General features: G+C 36.2%; 1 protein-coding gene across 2 annotated transcripts in view; it reads right to left on the reverse strand.

The window, feature by feature from the left end:
- Positions 1 to 954: 954 nt before the first annotated feature.
- FAM117B (family with sequence similarity 117 member B) overlaps positions 955 to 21,787 on the reverse strand; it is a 29,318-nt gene continuing 8,485 nt past the window's right edge. Inside the window, exons 3-9 of one of the 2 annotated variants that reach the window (XR_011097690.1) lie at positions 18,491 to 18,583; positions 17,876 to 17,989; positions 12,013 to 12,156; positions 10,886 to 11,111; positions 10,009 to 10,129; positions 4,238 to 6,866; positions 955 to 3,812 (exon numbers count right to left, since the gene is read on the reverse strand). Coding sequence is in view for 1 of the 2 variants with exons in the window: in XM_068686041.1 (XP_068542142.1) it covers positions 6,548 to 6,866; positions 10,009 to 10,129; positions 10,886 to 11,111; positions 12,013 to 12,156; positions 17,876 to 17,989; positions 18,491 to 18,583 (1,017 nt within the window). In the remaining variant the exon portion in view is untranslated. Of the gene's footprint in view, positions 6,867 to 10,008; positions 10,130 to 10,885; positions 11,112 to 12,012; positions 12,157 to 17,875; positions 17,990 to 18,490; positions 18,584 to 21,787 lie in introns of both variants that reach the window. The other variant, XM_068686041.1, reaches the window with a different exon arrangement.

Below are 21,787 nucleotides of genomic sequence, written 5' to 3' on the forward strand. Positions count from 1 at the left end.
TAAAAGTAATTCTCAACTGTTTCTAGAAAAACATAAGCCAGATGTGTTTTATGGTGTACACTCTGGAAGCCCTTCAATTTCTTACCAATGTTCAGGAAAGCCTTACTAATTTTCTCTTCACTTTGGAATGAAATTTAGCTTGCAATGATTTTGCAGAAAGGGAAATTGCTCCAAGCCTTCTAGACAAATTGGTCTTAAATTTAATACAACAGCTAGCAAAACCTTAAGCACATAACTCACTCAGCTCACCACTACTTCTAGTGTAAAGAAGCCCTGGCTCCAAATCCTGTTTATGAATGAAGAGGCTTGATTTTAGTGATCAGAAGCATGTAGAATGAGAGATTATGTCTACAAACATCTTAAGTACCCTCCCCAGTAGGCTTCTTTGATAGCCATGTTCTACTGAACAGCAGTTACGAGTTCACCAGCAGAAAATTTGAGCAACCTGAACTAGTGGGAGGTGTCCCTGTCCATGGCGGATGGTGGTGGTGGACTTAGATGGTCTTTAAGGTCCTTTGCAACCCAAATCATTCTATGCTTCTGTGGTTCAATGAAATCCAGGTCTTTTTTCCTCAGTCTTGTCTCTCTACCTTTACTCTCAGAACACTGGTTGAATCCTTTTGTTGCTAAAATCCATGATTTGCAGCATCTTCCTCCAATAATGGACTTGCAAAGTGCTCAGGAGCTGACCAAACCTACTGCAGATGAAGACAGGGAAGACTTATGTTACTGAGTCATATGACTCAGCATGACTGCTGTGAGGATGCACTGCAGAAATAAGAATATGGATTAATCAGATTTCCACCCTCGTGAATTTTGTCTGAAAGGGCTAATAACGCATATTTTATTTGGATTAAATGCTTACTACCTTCAGGGTAAATCCTGATGCAAATCTTCAGGTTGTCAGAGCACACAAAACTTCTCAATACTAAAAACAAAAACAAAATCAGCCCATACCTGGAAGTGATGACTTTATTTTAGGACAAAAAATAAAAAATAAAAATCCCAAAAAACATTCCACTATTGCAGTTTGTAAAATTTTCACTGTTTCCAGTAGAAACAGTCCACAAGTCAGAACGCAAGATAAAAAACAACATTGTGCAAAATAGTACTGGCATAACTACACATAGCAAAGACTAGTGTAAGTCAAGAATTCCATTGAAATTAGTAGAGCTGCTCCAGTTTTACACCAGTGTACATCATCTCAGAATAGGCCCTTTTTGCAAAATATCCCTGGAATTCCCCTTGCTTACAAAAACAGCCTTACATGCAACAAGTAACTGATCAGTACAACATACACAAGAACACCTCCATAAGTTTATCACAGTGTAACAGAGAAAAACGTATCAGCCAATCTCATACAAAGACAAATCTAATGGCAGTTTTGGACAGCCCTTGACTGCTACCCTCAAGAATTGCACGTTTCAACAAATGAAAGATAATTTAGAATAAAGCCAAGCAATAGTTTCACTAAACCATTAACACATTGACAATTAGGGTGGATGAGGTGTCCAGAGAGGGTTTTTATTTTATTTTTTTAGCTTATTAGATTTTCCAAAGAAAGTTGTTTCAAGATGAATCTGTGTAATAATAAATGAAATGTAACTTCCAGTGCTTTCAGGCCAAGTCCTCTTCTGCAATTCAGATAGACCTGTCAACACTACAGAAGTCTCATAGTCAAATACAAATCCCAGTGAAAAACTATTAAGGAAAGACCATACCTAAGTATTTACTGATGACATACAATGAATCAAGAAAGCAGTAACAGAACTCCATTTACATTTGGAGCATTCAGAAAGACTGTTGCAGTTGGTTGGGACTCAGGACTGGAATTTCACCAAATGTTTATGAATAGTTAGCAAGTTCTCCCCATTTGACATGCAAAGTCTAACAGTTTCAAAACAATGCATTTAGGTCATTCCTTGTCTAAACAAAATGCCAAGAGCAGAACTGATTCCCAAAGCTGTCAAACACAAATTCTTGTCAAGAAAACATACAGGTACATCTTGCAATTAATGGTCATTTTATTTTCCTGTAGAGCCAGGTTTAGAAAAATAATCTCATATCAACTCAAACTAACAAAATAAATTCTCCACAGTGTTTTCCATCCTCTCAGTTAGGAAACATGAACTTTCCATTACCTTTTCAAGAGCTTTTTTTTTTTTTTTTTTAAAATTTATTTTAATAGATACTAACCTGGTTTTGGTCTAAGCTACCGCAACATCTTTAGACTATGGCATTTGATGAAGGGCACTTAAACTACAGAATTATATGGAGAAAGTACAGTCCTGACATTCTCAAGTGTTTGGGTATCAAGGGTCTTTTTTGCAAGTTACATTAGTTTCATGAAAACAAGAATGTCATACAAGCTTTGCTTTGAAGATATTTATATTAAAAGTGTGCAGCAATTCTGAATGAAGAAAAGTCTGCAAGTCCATCCATTTAGAAAAAAAACACCTTATAAGTATCAAACCATATAGTTTAAACAAGCAGACCTTCAGCAAGGAATTACTGTCACTGAATTCTACTAAACTCAATACACAACAAGAAGTTATGCCTGAGGCAGAAGAAAGGTTAATGGATATGATTTTCATTTTTTTCCTCACTACCAATGTTTTTTCATAAGGTCACATGTCCCTTGTTTCAGAAGTTAGTAACTTTTAACTCTTTGAGTCTCAAGTTCAAAAACAATAAGCTTTATATACGGTAGGACTAAGATTTTTTCAAATGTATCTGTTAATAGGCATATAATATTAACATTTAAAACATTTCCAGATATTATAGCAATAAAAACGATGCAAGAACCTATTTTCAAAGGTTTTCTTCTTCTCTAAAGGCTCAGTTTCAGTGTCCTTCAACAATCTCAAACTCTCAATTTCAGTAAATCGTATTTTAGAACAAACCAACAAATAGCCCTGAGAGTAAACATACTTTTTAAGAGCTGCTTTACTTAAAGCAATAGCAAACACAGCAGTCATTTACTTATTTAACTTTCACTCCCTTTTTTCTCACCCAGTATATGCATGGGTTCCTTCCAAGGTATATGTACTCAAGCACTATCTTTTACTTTCCCAAGTACTTAAATTTGTTGCTACAGCACTATGGCACCAAGCAAGGAAAGGACAGCTGAACCACACTAAGGTTTAAAAAAATTCCTGTCCTTGTGCCTTGAATTTTAAAGAGTCCAATAGTCATAGCTGCCAGCATAGACCTTCATTACAACGACGTCCTGCTTTGTGAATTACAAAGAACTTACACTAAAAGGTGTTCCTTCAGTTTTATCTCAGAAAATCAACTGTCAGTGTTCATTAACACTGACACCAGCCTTCAGTTTGGCTAGTACTATGAAATATCAGGAAAACTGATTATCAAGTGTGTCAAGTTGTATGTAAAAAATAGACCTTTAAGTATTTTTTTGTTTGTTTTTAAGCTACAAAGTAGTTAATCAAGGAACTGACTAGGTCTATGCATAGTTAGGTTTTAAAGTGTGCTAAAAGAACTTGAACTCTTTCATTAAGACTGTGCTTGAACAACGCACAGATTAACCCCCATAAAGCCAAATATTCCAACTCTATACATAAGAGGTTTTTAAGAAGCCCTACACACTCTCAAAGTTATTTTGAAATTGATTTAAATACTTTACCTTGCAGCTCTGCTATGGCACAAGACAGCACATGTGAAATTTAAGGCTATTTTTTGTGTGCATACATGTAAAAGCTGGTCTTGGAACAAGAGCTGTTGTATTTTCTTAATTCTGAGTCTTTAGTGTGGATTCACATTAAAGTAGAGCTGCCACAGCAATCAACAGAATCCTGTACATAAAAAAAAAATTGAACATGGTCTCGAATCCAATTTGTTTTTATAAACAAAGTTCTCATACATTTCATTTTTATTTTTAAATCAGAGCAGCTCACTAATTTATACAGTACATTGTCTGATAACATAGAATATGAACTACTAAAGAGATGCTTGAGTACTACAACAAGTGGAAAAAAAGAAGTCCCAGGTTAAGAAAGCCCACTGCTATTTGGGAGAATCACTCTGATGAAAACAAACATCAGAATGCAGTTTGGTGAAACCAGTTAAGTCTCAAGGCTGTAATAAAGGCTATATGTTAACTTTAGCCCTTCAATTCTTAACCATTCAGTTAAGATCTCCTTATAAAGCACTGTGCATTTTGGCATTGATGGAGAAGCTCATTACAAGCTACTGCTACAGAAATAGAAAACAGACTTACAAGAACTTCCTTCACCTGAATGATCCCATCTTCTGTGAATCCAGTCATACCAGTTTTAAACAACCTATCTAAAGCAGTGTATCTTAGACTTCAACTTCCTCTGCAACTGTTTCAGAAGAAATAAATATCCACAAAACCTAGAAAAGAACCATCAACTGGTCATATTACACAAATCTGATGCACAAACCCACTTATTTTAAAACCTCCCCCTCAACAACTTCAGTGTAAATCAGAGCTGTTACTTCAAAACAGAGCTCGTTAGTCTCATCTGCACACATCTATTTTAATGGGAAGAATGATAGCAAATCAAATTCTGCTCATTTACTAGTTTAACAGATCTAATATTTTAATACCTCCTGGTACATTTTTCATTTACTGAACTTTTGCATAATGTTTTAAAGAGGGACTCAAGTCACCCTGAATGCAGCACTTGTATAGGCCAGCGTGACCTACACTTACTTGATCAGTAAAGTTTATTGCTATAAGACAGTTATTTACGTGGGATTTACAGGAACAGTAAGTGTGCATCAGAACTAGGACTATTATCTGCAAAGGTATGCACGTAACTTTGTTTTTTAAGTGAGATGCTTGCAACCACATTCAGCATATTGAGCACTGAACAACTTTGTTAAATCTGCAGTATAATCTTCAAATATATGTAACTGGGGGGAGGCGATGAGGGGGACTTAGTCTTCTCCATGGAAGCATCATAAAAGCAAGTCAGTGAGAACTGCTCATGTGTAACAGACCAATATTCATACCCACAGAGTATCCACAGTGACATTAATTTTAAATTACTGAAGCTACCTCTGTAAAAGAGGGTACAAGGCAGACGTTTTGTAAGTTGATATGACACCGGTACTCAAAGTCACTGCAGTTTTTTGCGTATCTATGCTGTATTTACTCAAACCCAAGTAATACGCTCTAGGAACACAAGAGAAACCTCACTGAAGTTCCTGAACAGCTTCCATTTGAAATGGCCATTTCCCCTGTTTTCACCTTTTATTTTAACTTCAAAGAAACCATAAACTGCTGCGTATGAGGACAGACTAGGTGTCAAAAAGTCCTGTTTTACATGACAGCCTAAATTGCTAGTCAAAAAAAGAGAATGTGTCTGGTACTGTAAACTACTGTGCAAGGGATGCCAAGGCTGATGAACCATCACCTTTCAAGGACACACAAAACACTATGACAAAAGAGAAGGAATCATGCACAGGTATTTCATTATTATGTGGCTAGGGTCTATAATACAGTGATGAGTCACAACAGAGCAAGTCCGTGCCAAGAGCGATTAATGACTCAGGCTGACCAACTCTGTAAGTAGCCAAGCAAATCTGTAAGAAGCAAGTAGCATATTTTCTGGAAGAACAGAGAACAGGAGGATAACATGTTTTTCCCACCCCTGCACAAAAATTGTATGGACAAATGGAACACTACTGGGACAAGTGCTTTAGAATGCAATTCTCCAGCCAATAAACCAACACTGGGCAGAACTGAGTGAAGGAAGGAGTTTTAAGAATGTGACTTACTGGAAGCACAGATTTACAATATCAACAAAAAAAGTACACCACATACTTACACCGCTTTTTAGATACTCTTCAGTTTTAAAATTTTCAAACACATTAACTTGTCTTATTTTGTTTAGGGCTGAGGCTGTTCAGCAAGGTCACATAATTTGAGACTGCTGAAATACTTCAGCAATCCTTTGGTCCCAGTAGCTGTAAAACAGCCAAGTAAAAAGAAACTTCCCGACTAAAAAAAGTGTGTGTGTGGGGAAAGGGGGGAGAGAATTGTCACCAGAAAAGTGTCTGTCTTTTAAACACTATCTGCTACACACCACAAAAGTCTTTGTTACAAAATACACATTTTCATACAAAAGACATCTTGCAAAACCATTTGATTGCCCCTCCCTCTGCAGGTTATAATGGCAAAATGGGGTCAGCTGGTTGGTCTTGAGTTTTTTTCTTTTAATGGAAAAAGTCAAAGGACACACAGCATCACAACAACTGGTCCTTTAAATGGCAAAGGATTATGACAGTTTTTGTTTTCACCAGTGTTTAAAAAAAAAAAAAAAAAAGCAGGCGAGAAACAGAACTGCAGTCTTCACAAGCAGAAAGTGCAACAGAGCCATCAGCTGCTGCATCATCCTGCACATTAATGTGCTACCAAACTGTCAATTGTATGAACAGGTCAATTGTGACAGTGCCATAAGTTGTTAAAACAATGCAAATAGCATGATCAGAAAGATCCAGTCAACTGGTTCCAATTTTTCCCAGTAGTTGCCCAGAAAATTTTCAAGACAATCTGTATCTACCCTTCAGCTTCCTCAATATGTCCTGATTGAGGGAGTATAGAGGTCTGTGGTATTACTGTACTTGTTCCACGAGAGATCCTGTCTTGATCCGAGTTTGCAGACAATGAAGCCATAGAAATTGGCTGTAACAAACCAGGTGTCATGCTGGAGGAGACAGTCAGGCTGTGTGTAGTGCCCTTGAGTGTAAGATCCTGTGTGGGAAGAAGTGGCTTGAGGATGCTGACAAGACAGAAAGCAGAGCCACTTTTAGGAATGAAATTCACTTTGTTCTTGTCAGGACAGTAGAAGGCTGGAATTTCGTGCAGAGGCTTTGGCCTAGAATAAAAATAGACACAACAGTTTTAAAACAACATTTAACAAATTATGTTAATGGCAGGTAATGTGTCTTGCTGAACATGTCACCAGCAACAAGCTTAGGTATAGACCTGAAGTATTTCAGTTAGTCACTGTTATCCTAATGACACTCCTGCCACATGGCAAACAGCAAGATTGCTTAAACTGCTTGTTTACTTTTATAAGATAAACAACATTTTCTTAAAGCAGGATGTCTCCAAAAATCTAAGACCTGCAATCTTCATGTTGCAGATCATAAACTGCATCCATGAACTGTTCTATCCAATATATGAGAAAATCTCAATCAAATTCTCCAAAAACTTTCACAGACCAACAAGAACCCCCGTGCACACAGACACACTGTATACACCAAGCTTTGTGAAAGCAAGCTAGTATAGCAATGTTTCTAATATTACATATCTCGGGGTTGTTCATGATCATATGGGATCCCCTCTTCAAGACTTCTGCCTTCTTTGCATGTTCATCTGTGTGTGGCCTTGATCTCCATGAAAGATGAACACACCTTATTTAGAAAACTCAATGCAGATAGTAAAATGCAGTATGCTCAAAGAGATATTCACAATCAGGTACATATAACCTGGGAATGAAACATGGAACACACATTTAGGTCCTGACTCAGAGTTTCACAATCTCAGAGGCACACTTTATGAAAGCTATAGCTGAAAAGGAAATCCTGGGTGGAATAGGAATGGCTTCTCTGTCTACTTGTAACCCTGCAATGTAAGTCTAGTATGATAGTCAAACTCTACATGAAGACCAAACTAAAGGAATCTGTTCCAAAGCCTCTTTCCTGATGGAAAATAGCAATCAGAAATTTACACTCATTCATGTTGCTAGCATTGTCCTTTAGCCTATAACTTACCCCTCTTTTCCAAATGTTTATAAGCCATATCCACCTCTACCTTCATCCTACCAATCTAATCAAGCTTAACAGAAATCAACCTCGTTTATTTATTTTTTTACCAGTTGAAAATCCCATAAGCGTCAAATAGAAATCACATCAAATTAAAGCTGAACTTTGAAAAGTTGCATTCATGTATTTTACATGTGCGTAATCCAAATACCAGATGAATGCAGTTCCGAAACCAGATTTGCAATGCTGGCAATTACAAGCATCTTTGAAGCTACAAACAAGAAAATTATTCTGAATATCTATGAATGTAGAAGCCACCAGGCTACAGTTAATTTTCAGTGTGGAATTCATTTTCAAGATGGACTCATCAACTTACTATATGCCTCCCCTCCTTCTTACTTGGGCTGTTAACATCTGCCGTAAAACAGACCATCCCCATAGCGATATTTCTGTTGATCTTTGCACTGCTGCTCTGTGGAAAGTGACACTTCTCAAAACATGACATCTGTTTCATTAGTGATACCTCCCACTGTCTAACAGCAGAAGTCAACCTTCCGCCTGTTTTAGTAGCTTAAACAAACAAGCTCTTATCATGCTACACCTGTAGAGTGATACATGAACTTGAACAAAGTTCAGGGTCTTGACACTACCGAGAACTTAAAGCTGGTCACTAAATCCAAGTCATTTCTTGATGCATTGCTTCCTTCATTGTTCCTCATGCTTTAAGTTACACATCAGAGCCCATGCCTTTGTAGTACTTCATGTAGCATTACTGCTCAAGACACCCATACACCTTTCAGAGCTATAAATTGAGACCTCAGTCACAAGGATCATCTCCACTTGGCATTAAACAAGAATAACCAAACCCCAATACAAATGTTGTTTAAGAATTTAGTATCAATTAACAAATCATCAAATCAAAATGAAAATAAAAAAAGAATCTAATGACAAATCGGCAGAGGATTTTTTTTTCGAAAAATTGTATTATCTCAGCCCAGTTGTGATGCAATTCCACACAAAGGACAATTCTGACCATAACCTGATTCTTCTTAACGATGACCTAGGAGGAGGAGGCAGGACTGAGTAATATATTAGTGTTTCACAGAACAAAGGAAGAAGCCTTTCCCAAAGACAAGACTACTCAGACCTCTTTCAGAAATGGCTTTATAAACTATACTGTTTTTTCTAAAATGCACAGCACTCTGCACTGAGTAGATTCAGTATGATACCTGGAGGTTCCCAAATTTTATGACATATTCACTTAGGTTTTAATATAAATGGAGCATTAGTCTTCAAGATAATAACTATCTCATAAATGACCTGTAGCTTCTCACATCCATCATCTCAAAGCTTACACAGGTAGGAATTTTACTTACACATATTCCTTCCTCGTAAAGTGTGTGGGATTTTTTGTTTTTGTCTTTAAAACATGTTGGAACATAGCAGAGATACAACCAGCCTAATGGAAGCAGAATAATTTGGCTCATTTCTAACTTGTGCACAAGTTTTATAGGCATGGTCAGATGCCCAACAAGAATGATAGTGGTCTACGCTAATGTGTAACAGCTCTCTGGGATGTACTGTTCAGATTTGGGGAAGGACCCAGTAACACAGAGGTACCTCAACATGCTTTTGAGTCTTCACCTTAAGGCGGCTGAAAGGACTTTGCCACAACTAGTAATACCTCTCTGGGCTTTGGACAGTAGGGTATAAAAAAGGAAAAAATAAAGAAAAAAAGGTGCCATACAGCTAACAAGCTGTAACATAACCTAGCTGATGGACCTGCATTTACAGCTTCTCAGTAAAACTCCTTGTGCCTTATCATTTGAGTTCCTCCCCACTATTTGCCATGTAAGAGACAGTCTTACATTATGCTGGTTTGGCCATTAAAAAATTGGTTGGAATGAAACCGACCCTTGAGTTTTAAAATGGTCAGTAAGTAAAGTTTTCAGAATTAGCCTGAAAAAAGAGAAGGGAAAAGATTGTACAAATAAAACTAGCAGAAGCCTAAGCTACTAGGTGTAAAATAATCTTAAAAACACAACACAACTGAACAGTATGCTGAAGTTTTGATTTTAACACACAATTCCAGCAATGATATATAAATATATACCAGTATACAGTCACGCAAAACAGAGACCTGGCTATCAGTATGGTTTTAGTAATAAGGCTAATAATTTTGATCTGACACAAAAATCAGTAAACCAGCAGGTAACTCTCAATGTTAAATGTTATTAAAGATTGACTTACAAGCTTTCCTCAAAGACTTTCACCTTTTCGCAGCCCTCTGGTGGTTCACGCTTGAACATGTAGCTGTTGTTGGGTTTTGGTGAGGTAGCATATTTCGGCAAGGGAGAATTATTCCCATTCTCTGCAAGAATAGAGTAAATGATCACTGAAATATGTCACACGACAAAAAACTTAAGTACGTCATTATAAAAACACTACAAAAAGTATATCTAAAAATGACCCTTAAATTAAACCCCATTTTGTTTTACCAATGTTATAAAGTTAAAAAACTAAATCATTTATTTCCAAATCTTTGTTTGCAAGCAACCTTTCTCGTCTCAATCCCTTTCTTTGTATCATACACAGGTTACTCTGCGAACTGTTCATTCCGGGACATTTTCAGTTTTTAACTGCTGATCTGAAACTGTGGTCCTGTACTGTCATCATCTAGTCAGAAGAAATGGGCAGGAGCCATACACCAAACAAAACCAGTACAAATTCCTGTTAAATCGTAAGATGAGGTTGTATCTCAGGAGATTTCTGGTAAAAAAACGAAACAAAAACAATCTTGACAGAACCAAAAGGACTAACAGCTGTTCCAGCTCTCGCTGTATACTCCTACTTATATATTATATATTGAATATATTCCTTAAAAAAACTTGTTTGGGAAGGACAGTCTTCACTTACCTATCAAGCTTCAATTACAGAATACCAAGTATGTGCACACACACAGTAATTAGAGCAATTTGGAATAAATGATTCATTTGCAAAGAAAAAAAAGATATTTTTAACATTTCTCCATGGATGTGGGAAATAACAACCCCCCATTACTACATGTTCACCTATGCAGTAGTGAGTTAAAGTTTAGCATTGTTAAACATTTAAAGTTACACAGTACCTTTATCTCTGGAGTCAGCAAGAAGATCATCTGTAGAACATGGACTTTCCTCACTGCCCTCATTAGAGATGGTAAGAAATGAGGTTGGAGATACTGACTGGGACCGGCTGCTATTATTACTACCCCTGTCCGCTCCACCAGGCGTTTGGGTATCAATGCTGCGAGTACTGCTACTACGCTGAACTAATGGAGGTGGTGCACGGTGCCCATCTGGAATATCTTGAGGCTGTTAAAAATAAAGGGTATCAGTCAACTGCTCTTATCCAGTTGGTAAATTGTTTAAACCCAGTAGTGCTGACTTTTTTTTCCCATGTTTCATAAAACCGAAGTATAAAATTCATTACAAAGGACTCCAACAGAAGACAGATTAAGGCAAGTTTGGTAACAAAGAACAACATTTCTCAAGACTTCAGAGACTCACAGAAATGTTGAGGTTGGAAGTGACCTGTGATCGTTTAGTCCAACTCCCCTGCTCAAGCAGAGGCAGCAAGAGCAGGCTGCCCCAAGTCCAGTCAGGTTTTAAGCACCTCCACAGACAGTAAACTCCACAACCTCTACTTAGAGCACACAAATTAAATTTCATGTTCTGTATTTGTGCCCACTGCCTCTTCTACTGCTAGTGGGCACTACTTAGGAGAGTATTTCTCCCTCTTTATTCCTTCCCATCAGGTATTTCTACACATTGATAAGGACCCCCTGAATTTTCTCTTCTCCAAGCTGAACAATCCCAGTTCTCTAAGGCTCTGCTCACATGAAATACAGTACAGTCCCTTAAGTGTCTTCATGCCCCGTATTTTTGATGCTTTATCAGCAAATTTACCTCTGAAAATATCTGAATATAAAAGAACAGGTAAGTTATGCTTCAGCTGGGATGGAGACACTTCTTCAGATTGGGCAAAGGAAATAAAAAGTAATTACAGAATCTCTAAAACCAGACACTGTGTCTTTCTGTCTTCTTTTTCAAGTTTTAACTCCTCTTTTTGCTTTCCACAAGACTTTTCAAATAACTTTCGTCTGGAATTTTGCTTTTCTAATAAATTTAATTCAATAACTGTGCAAAATAAAGCTTTTAACTTCAAAACAAAAATAAAATCATTACAAAAGCAGTCATGGTGGCAGATACATACAACAAGCTGTTCTTCTTTGTCTCCCGTCTCCTTAATAATTATCTCAATCTCTTGATTCAGTCCTTCTACACTGTTTCGGAATCGCGATCCTGTTGATTTGGTAATAGGTATCACAGGAACAAGAGCACTCTTTGGGACTGGAGCCTGAAGAGCCAGAGACAGAAAGCAACATAGATTTATTTAAAAGGTGTAGTTATTACTTCTACTCAAAAATGACCCTTTACTGAACGTAACCTGAACTGAACCTACTGAATGTAACCTTTACTGAACGTAAACATTCAGTTTAAAGGATCATTTACTCCCCAGTATCAAAGACTTACATGAAACTATAGTGATCGTGTTAAAATGGATGCCTTAAATTCAAGTGTTTTTTTTTTTTTTTTTTGCAAGTCCAATTTCTAGCCTTTCAACAATCTAGTTTCAAAAATTCCCTTTGATACGGTCTGCCTCTAGCTCTATGTTGCTTTGCAAGTGAAAATTTAACAGTGAACATTCAAATACAAGTACTTTTGAAGCCTTTAAAACATATTCCCATTCCTTTTGGCATGAACTATACCGTAATTTCACTTCCTTCTCTGTCAGATTTATCACTTGTAATATCATTAAAATTATGCCTTAATGGAAGCCTGGCGTCACCTACAATACCATGACAAGCACAGAAAAAAAAATATTCCACAAATGCAAGATAGCACCACTCTTAGTCCAGATCACTGAACTTTAAAAACAAAACAAAACAAAAAACTATACTTAAAAAAAAAAAAAAGACAGTAAAACTCCTGTGTAAATTCTTCAATGGCCACATATGCTGAGATTGAGAACATCTCTACTGGTTGAAGGAAGGTAGCCTTCTCACCTGTCTTCAGAACTTTTTTTTTCTTCTTCCCTTTAAGTACCAAGACTGTACATAGACAGACACCAAAGCACTGTGACTTGACATGTCAATTTTCAAAAACCATGTAAAATTTGTGTGGACTGGAGATGACCTTAGAAAAATTAATGTAAACATGAGTTCTTAACACAGGTATGTATTATCGTGCAGACTTAAAATCACAGATCTCAAAGATAGGAAAATAACTTATGAATTATATTGGTTTTGCCTTACTGAAACATTAGAATAGCTATAAAGTGGGGCTTGCAAAGGACTGCAAAAATTCTCTTCAGGAAATGCTTGTGACTCATTGTTTATGTCAACAAAAACTCAACATTCTTAGAATTGCCAAACTTGGAAAGACTTTGAGAAGTCTTGCCTTAAGATTAAAAAGAGAAAATAGAAGCTACTGGAGAAGAGCAAAAAAAAGTCTGAGAAACCAGCCCTGACAAAACTGTTCCAAACAAAGCCTTGGATCAACAATCAGGTGAACAAATACAGGTCAATACCTGTTTGTAATACAGGTATATCAGCACAAATTTAGGTACTAAAGACTGGTTACATACAGTTACTTCATTTAGACATTCTTACGACAAACCAAACTTGTTAAAAAGTAGAAAGCAGAGTGATGTATGCTATAGAACGATGTATGTCTAAGATTTCAGTAGCCATTAACTAAATCTGAGAATTCTACAGCATTTAATCATGATCATCTACCACAAATTCCTAGAACCACTGCACTATTTGAAGTGCTTAAAGTAGAAAAGCACAAATTGCTCAAGAAAGCTCACTAGGTTTGATACAACATGTTTCAGACATGTGCAGAACATTTCTTTTGGAAGAGAAGGTGACTTGTTAACCTGGACTGCCAAAGAGTAGAAAGAGAAGGAGGCACCACCACAGGGTTGGAACAACTTGCCTCAGAACAACCTTCACATGCAAAGTACTGCCTTCACAAAGGTCTGCATGGAACCTGTGACATACAGGAATAGGCTACTAACACAAGGATGCTTTTGACTACTCTCATCTGCAGATTTTGGAACACCCAAAACCAGCCAAGGTGTCAAACAAAGGGTAGTAACTATAGCATTTGCATATTAACGTGCTGTCTGGCAGTTTAGTGCAGAACAGAGTTCTGAAACTTAAGGGTACAGTTTAAGCCCATGAGATACAAAATACGGGTGATGACAAATCTGAACTTTTCACAGGCATTTCAGAAATATGCTCTAACTTCTTCCAATTTTTCCAACAAGCAACAGAACTTGAAACAGAATCCAAGGTCTTTTGATACTTCCATATATTAACATCAGATCACCTTGAAGTTGAATTATGCACAGTAATTCCATCCTAAAATTAAATTTTTCTACCTACATAAGATGGTAAGAGTGAAACAAAACAAAAAATATCCACTGCAAACTATGTACAGTTGGTCTCATATCAGTGGTTGGTTAGGATCAACCTACTGGTAAGACAGTAAAGAAATATGCTTTCCAGAAAAGTGAAAGGGGGGGCTTCATAGTTAACACCAAGTAACAGAGTAACTTCAGCCAAGTACACTGAAGATGAATAATTATTTTAATAAACCTTATCTACTTATTTTTTCCATCTAGCCTCACCTCTGGCCTCATTTCTAGTTTCTGCATTATATTAATGAGGAAAAAAATAAATCAAACCAGTGTTGTTTTTTTTTCTTAAAACAAAAAAACCCACAGGTTTACCACCATGTAACAATATAATAAATTCAAAATCCAACACTCTCAGAAGCATCCTGAGATCACTCAATGAGGCTATGATTTTTGTGTAAATGCCTCTTCCTGTAAAAAAGAGGTGGAAAGAAACACTAGGCATAAGGAAAAACACACACATGTATGTACACACACAAACATCCAATTGTTTTTGAAAAAAAGCCAGCAGCACAAACTTGACTTTACCACCAAGTATTTCCTTATTCTAAGTAAAGGGATAGGAATAGGTAACAAGCTTAGTCCGTGAAGATTGCGTGAATTTCTTTCTCAAAAAAAAAAAAAAATCATGGAAGAAGTACAACTGAACATTCAGTCTTCAGTGGTAAGAACCACTAAAAAAATATTAGTAAAACTTAACTAATAAACTCTACTAGTATATGAAAATATTAGTAGAAATTGTGGAAAAAGCTATAGTGTTTACTAATAGGGAAGAAGAGATGAGATAGATTCGCTGGAATTACTACTTTTAGTTTAACTAGAAGAGTAAGTCATCTCCAAAAGGTTAGACTCTATATAGTCTCTGTGAAGGGACTACCACAGTGACTTCCTAACACTGTTTCTCAGCTTTAGCAGGAATTCAATTCCTTGAGCTCAGAAATCTTTGTATGATTCTGTAGAATCAACAACTGCAAATTTCCTTCTATTTGGAAATGTAAAAAAAAATAATCACTAATTGCAAGCATTTATATGCAGTCTTTTCCACAAATCTTGAAAGAACTGAGCTGATGCCAGAAATTCCAGTTCAGCGGTTCCCTAGGAAAGAACCAGAAGCTTAGGAACATTGCCCTTGAAGCCTGCACTTAAAAATTTTCACTCTGACTGAGAAAGCTGCCTATAAATGCCATTAATCTAGCCCTCCACTTACTCTTTGAAGCCTTCTGTAGCTTCCTCCCTTCACAAGTGGCTCATGACAGCTGGCACAAAATTTACCAAGAAAAACAATGGTTTGTTCTGTAACACAATGCCAGAAAAGCTGCTTTCCTCAGTTTATATTTTATAGTCTGTTTCACAAGCCCAAAAAATAAATATCCATTGTGCAATATTTTATTTACGTACTTTAACATTTGGTAGAATGCAAAAAATCCTCCATATAGTAGATAAAATTTCATGAGCATAATAACGTCATTATGATGCCACAAGTTTCTGTATGTAGAATTTTTATCTGGTGTCTTTCAGAATAGTAGCATCTCTGATCATTTTTGACGTTAATTTAGAACAGCTAGAAGATTATCTACATAAATTTATGGATTTGTGAACTACCAAGTAAAAATCTGTTCAATAGTATGCAATTCTCCAATGTAGCCAAGTGCCTACAACAAATGTCCCTCTGTTTTAATTTTCTGTTGCTGTTCATGAAATGTCTCAATTCTCTGTAAGTATAGAACAAGTCTTCAGAGAAGTTTTTACAGATTTGGATAAAATACTTGCAGCAAGTATTTGACCATCCACATACGTATTATTTCTTTTTAGACCTTTCGTCAACTGCCGTAAATTTCATCAAAAAAAAACAAAAAACAGATAGAACTCATTTATTTGTCTTCTTATTTTGATTTAAGCTACAGCAATCACTAAGCATGTTCTACTGTACAGCATGTTCTACTGCACCCATGCTTAAACCAGATCAAATGTGGGAAGTCAAACTAGGCAGCTTGCTTCAAATTCAAACTCTTCTCCTTTCTAGCTGCTAGGTTAATACTCCACTACATAGAAGACTAAGAAAAAACAGTTTCTGTTTGGACATTTAAAGCATTTGAATAATTCCTGAAGTTTATCAAAAATCTAATTCTAAAAAAAAAATAAATCCTAAACACAAAATGCTTGCTAGTAGCATAGAATTTGAACTAATAAATTGAATTTAAGATGCACTTATATACTGAAGATTCATGAATCTTAATTAAAATGAACAGTAAATAAGTTAGGTTTCAGAAAAAATGCTACTGATTTTTATACAAACAGTAGTTAAGAACAGTGCAAAAGAACTCAAAACACTGTACTACTTTCTTATTTCCAGTATTGAAGTATCAAAGGTTCACTCAGACACCTATCTTCTAAGCACAAAAGAACATAGCTCCTCAAGATTGTACGTATGGTTCTTCTTACTACTTTTCATTTCATATTTTATCAAAATGGGTGAGTACCCATACAGCAGGACTTATGCTGATGTTGTGATAGCTTCCCTCCCTGACCTAAATTATTTCTGGGAGAATGAAAGGACACAAAGGAAGCAGCCAACAAAGTACATTTTTTATTAAAATAATGCTAACTGAATTTTAGGAGCAATTGGGAATATAAAGTTTGCAGAGAAGCTTCACAGTTGAAGTACTTTGTCAATTTACAGTATCAGCAGTAACAATTTCTTTCAACTACATCACTATTTATTTATTTATATATCATATATTTATATTATTAAGTTATTTAAACTTACTAAAGCAAAATAGACCTGAAAATGGTTTGTGTCTAAAAGAATGCAGTATTTCACCATCTGCTATCAACTCAGCTAGAAATATTACCTCCCTGTGAACCTGACTGCAGCAAGTCTCAAGATAAAACTACAACTACATACAGAACATGTGGTGGCCTAACCATCGCAATTTTTGAAAAAATTACTACTCTAAGTATCAAAGTATGATAAATTGCAGAAAATAAAAGGCTGAATGCAGCCATTAAGAACATAAACACTTTTAATACAGTATATAAAAGAAGCTTAATACAATACATAAAAAGTTGCCATCCTTTTGTCAGGTAAGCTATCTAAGCCTGTTGATCATAGGATTAAACAAGTTTAATAGTCTAGAGAAAATGTGATCAGCATTAGCTACAGTTTTGAGTCTGTATCTTTGTACTGCCAGTTTGCTCCATGCCATACTCTACATGCAAATTCATTATTTTTACAGCAACACTTAATGAAAAAGATAATCCATGGGTTTAGATTAAATTTACCTGTTATCCTTAAGCATAGGCCACGTAAATATAAGCTTAGTGTCCTGCTTTTAAGGAAAAATCTATCTGAAATTCACGGAACATAGAACATGGAGCTGCAAGCAAACCTAGCCAAGTAACAAAATGATCCTGGACCCTACACACTTCAGGCAGTTAAAGGAAATGTAGTTTTTTCATAGAATCCACCTAAACCCACAACAAATTTGGAAGTACATAATATTTTTATGTTCCCTTTAAGACAAATCACAACCTTGAAATCATCTAAAACCAGTATTAATACCAAACACGCCCCAGAAGAGCACAGCTTTACCTGACTATGGTTGATGGCTGCATGGTTACCATGAAATGGAGACTGTCTTTCTTTATCTCGATGATGCCTACTGCTGTGTTTGCTTCTCTGCAATTGTTGACGCAATTTTGCAATCTAATAAGGAAAAAAAATCACATTAGATTTCACCAGATACGCTCAGCTATGTGCACAGTTTCATTAATTTATTCTAGTACTTAGCTAAAATTCTTTACTACCACAACTTTCATAATTAATGGCAGCACAAAATTATGTTCAGGTTCTTGCAAACTTAACATGTTAGCTACCATTTAAGCTCAAGCCCAGAAGATATCGCAAGTTCAGTGAAAGCACTTGAAATATATGAACTAGTTTGGTCACTGCTGGATTTCTTCCTCTGACAAAGAATGTTATCTGCATTTGACATTCCCCTTATCCCCAGCTTCAGGTTTAAAAATTGTAACAGTCCTGCATTACTATAAGAAATTGATACCAAATGAACAGATTGCTTATTACATAAAGCTTGGGCATTGTAGTAAGTAAAATAATATTCACACCTTCCTTCCTGAAAATTCATGTAACAGTGCGTGCCAGCAATAAACTTAATCCTAAGGTACTTCAAATAATAACACTCCTAACCTCCTTGAGTTGATCTGTGCTGCCCCATGATGCTGAACGTTTGTGTGAGCTTCTCTTCTTTTCTAAATATTCTTCAGCCCAGGCACTTTCAGTCTGTAACAAGGAGATTACAGATTTAAAAAACAAAACAAAAACAACTTTTCTACTCTTGGGAAGAATATTTTGATACAAATAGAAGAGAACTGTGTTATGATGTGCTACATTCAGAACTGTGAGTGAAAAGCAGTCACTGATTAGAAGCCTTTTCGACAAAGAAAATGTGAGCATGTCAAGTGAAACTATGCATTCACAAACTCTCAGACCTGCTTTAATACAGCTATATGCTAGTTTCATTTCTACCTTACTGAAAATTGATAAGGCAGTACTAACAGCCAGATGAGCTCTGAAGAACGAGTTGGACAGTATCAAATTTGGAGAAAAGGGTATATATTACTTCCCACACAGATGCTGAACTTGGTATTTTTGATGCATTACATAGAGTAGTTCAGTAGTTGGGAAAGCCTGCACAGCTTTAAAATCTTTTTCAACTCAGACTGAGAAAAAGACAGGCACCTTTTCTGAGCACCACTCAGAACACCACTGGAGCTACTGCAAAGTGGCAAATCAAATTAATGCCTCAGAGGGCTTCAGGTTCATAGGTGTCTTGGCCAAACAGAAACCAACACACAAAATACTAAGCTAATTTCACTGAATCAACAAACGCATTAACATTTAGTAAAGAAAAACACATATATACCATGGTGAAAGTGTTTTGAGAAATTCAAAGTATCATTAAAACAAATTTTATTTAAGGTAGCATTAGACACAAACAAGCCTGTGATAATACCGCAAGACTTTACAGGCAAAGTTTGCGTTCTTACACAGCCACGTCCAGAATGGCCTTCACAAGCAATGAACTATAAACCCTCCAAGATGAAGCATACTAATTTTGGTCATGGGTCTTCACACAGTCACAAGAAATGTAACTGATGTTAGATTTATCACAGATACTGGAACACTTCATAAAAGTCATAATTTCCACTACAAAGTTCTGGCCTCTAGTTATTCTTATAGAATTATATAATATATGAATAATTATATAAGAATATGTTATATACATATATATATAAAACACACATAAAACACATAATATATAATATATCATTATTCATATATTCTGATATATTATTCTGTAGCAACTCAAGAACTCCAAAGCAACTGTCTCATTTTAATTTGCATTTTGATATAACTGTATTGACAATTACAGGCAAAGCGAAACAGGTCAGATTGAAAGGAAAAGACACAGAAATTACCCATCACTGTTTTAGCAGCACTTAAAACAATAACTGCATCTATGAATTCTAGCCAGACTACAGGATACTCGATTACACACATATTCATCACTCAATAACATCCTGTATGTACACAATTCAGTCTGATTTTATAGACAGGTTTCATCCAAAACAGTCAAAGCAGGAATCTGATACACAGACACTCTCTGGTGATCTCTTACAGTTTGCTAGAGATGCCCGTAGGTCATAGCTAAAGGCCTGCAAGCCAAAGTGTGTCACTAATTGCTGCCTCCACCCAGTCTGCTTCCTGAATGACTCTACTCTCAATGTTGTAAACCTTCAGAATCAAGATCCCCCTGTTACTCAACTGGAAAATCTTTTATATCTTAGTAGATTCAATTCCTGTTCCCTAAACTTTTGAAATCAGAACATACTCATTTCACTCAGCCATAATACTGATGATGATTCCTCCAGCAGCATTGTCACGTTTATGTAAAAATAAACCTTAACCAGCAGATTTTGCTAGATGTGGCATCCTTCGTTTTGAATATGAAGGTACTTGTGGTCATTCCCTTCACACTCAATATGAAACGTAACAGTTCTGAAACAAGTGTTTCATGTAATTTTCAACAGTGATTTCCAAACTCCTATAAATTAGTATATAACCGGGTATGTATTTGCACCTGCAACATATGAACAACATTCTCTTTGTTGTCCCCATGACTCAGACTGTGACATCAGTTAGAATTCAGTAAATCTGGATGCCAGACTTCACAAAATCTGAAATCACACACTGGAGCCATGATACTTTTACAAAGTGACACTTCATCAAATCATCTCATCTTCAGAAACACTAAACTGTACAACTGGAGAGAGATACCATCTTGGAAAGCTAACTATTAGTGTCAATTACATTTGAAACTTGGTCCTAACTCAAATGCTTGCTTTCAAGCACAGAAGATTAAAAGCCACAAAGCCTTGTCAGTGTCACATCAACAAAAGGTTTGGAGATACAGATTTATGTCCATATCCCAGGATTTTCTGCTGGTTTGATAAATTTTAAATCAGCAAGTGCATCAGATCGTTATTTCCTTCAGCACTATTCTAACGTCAATAACAGTCAAATATACTCATCACATGGAAATACCTAATGTTGTTCCCACAAATCTTTGCAAATACATTTTATATATATATATATATATAAAGCCCTTCTACTAAAAAACATAAGCTATGCACGAATAGCAATTCCTCATGTACCATATTCCTTCCTTCATACTCCTCCTCTTATTAGGACTTGCTTACCCCTTTTACCCAATTTTCCAACCATTTTATCTATTTATTTTCTAATAGAGAAAACCTGTTTCTCAGTTCTTCTTTCTTCACCAATTTCTATTTTTACCTTATCCACATGGACATTATCCCTTATGAAACGTCCTCCTCTTCTACTAAGATGTTCTTTGGACTGAGGTTCTTAGCACAAAATGTTGCAGACCTTGAAAAGGCCAGACAGTAACAACTGTAGAGCAGACATCACCTGCTCAACATCCAACACATTTGAGTAGACAGCACACTGAAATCTATTTTACTTGCATTTCCATTGTTGTTACCAAACTGAAGGCAGGCTAAATTCAAGTATGTCCCAGATGCTGCCAGTTTACCTTCCCACTACCCTTCTCTTATATTCTTTAGAACTAGTGGAGACCACTTGTTGTTGAAACCATGCACTAGGATTAGGGATTTAAAACCTGAGATATTTGGCTCTTTTACTCTACAAATCAGGGAAATCCACTGTCCAACCGCACCAAAATAATCAGGAATTAAACACTATGATATTCAGCCTATCACAGAAAAGGCTACAATAACTTTTATAAAGGCATTACAGAAGCTTTTTTTAAGAGAGAGACATAAACACAAGGAGTTACTTTAAGTTCCTTTGTATAAATTAAAACTAAATAGTACTTAACACCAATGCAATCCAGTGTATTGCACGCAGTAAGAGCAATGAGAAAATAGACGTGCAATGCAC

Source organism: Anas acuta, chromosome 6, assembly GCF_963932015.1.
Source record: "Anas acuta chromosome 6, bAnaAcu1.1, whole genome shotgun sequence".
Lineage (NCBI taxonomy): Eukaryota > Metazoa > Chordata > Aves > Anseriformes > Anatidae > Anas > Anas acuta.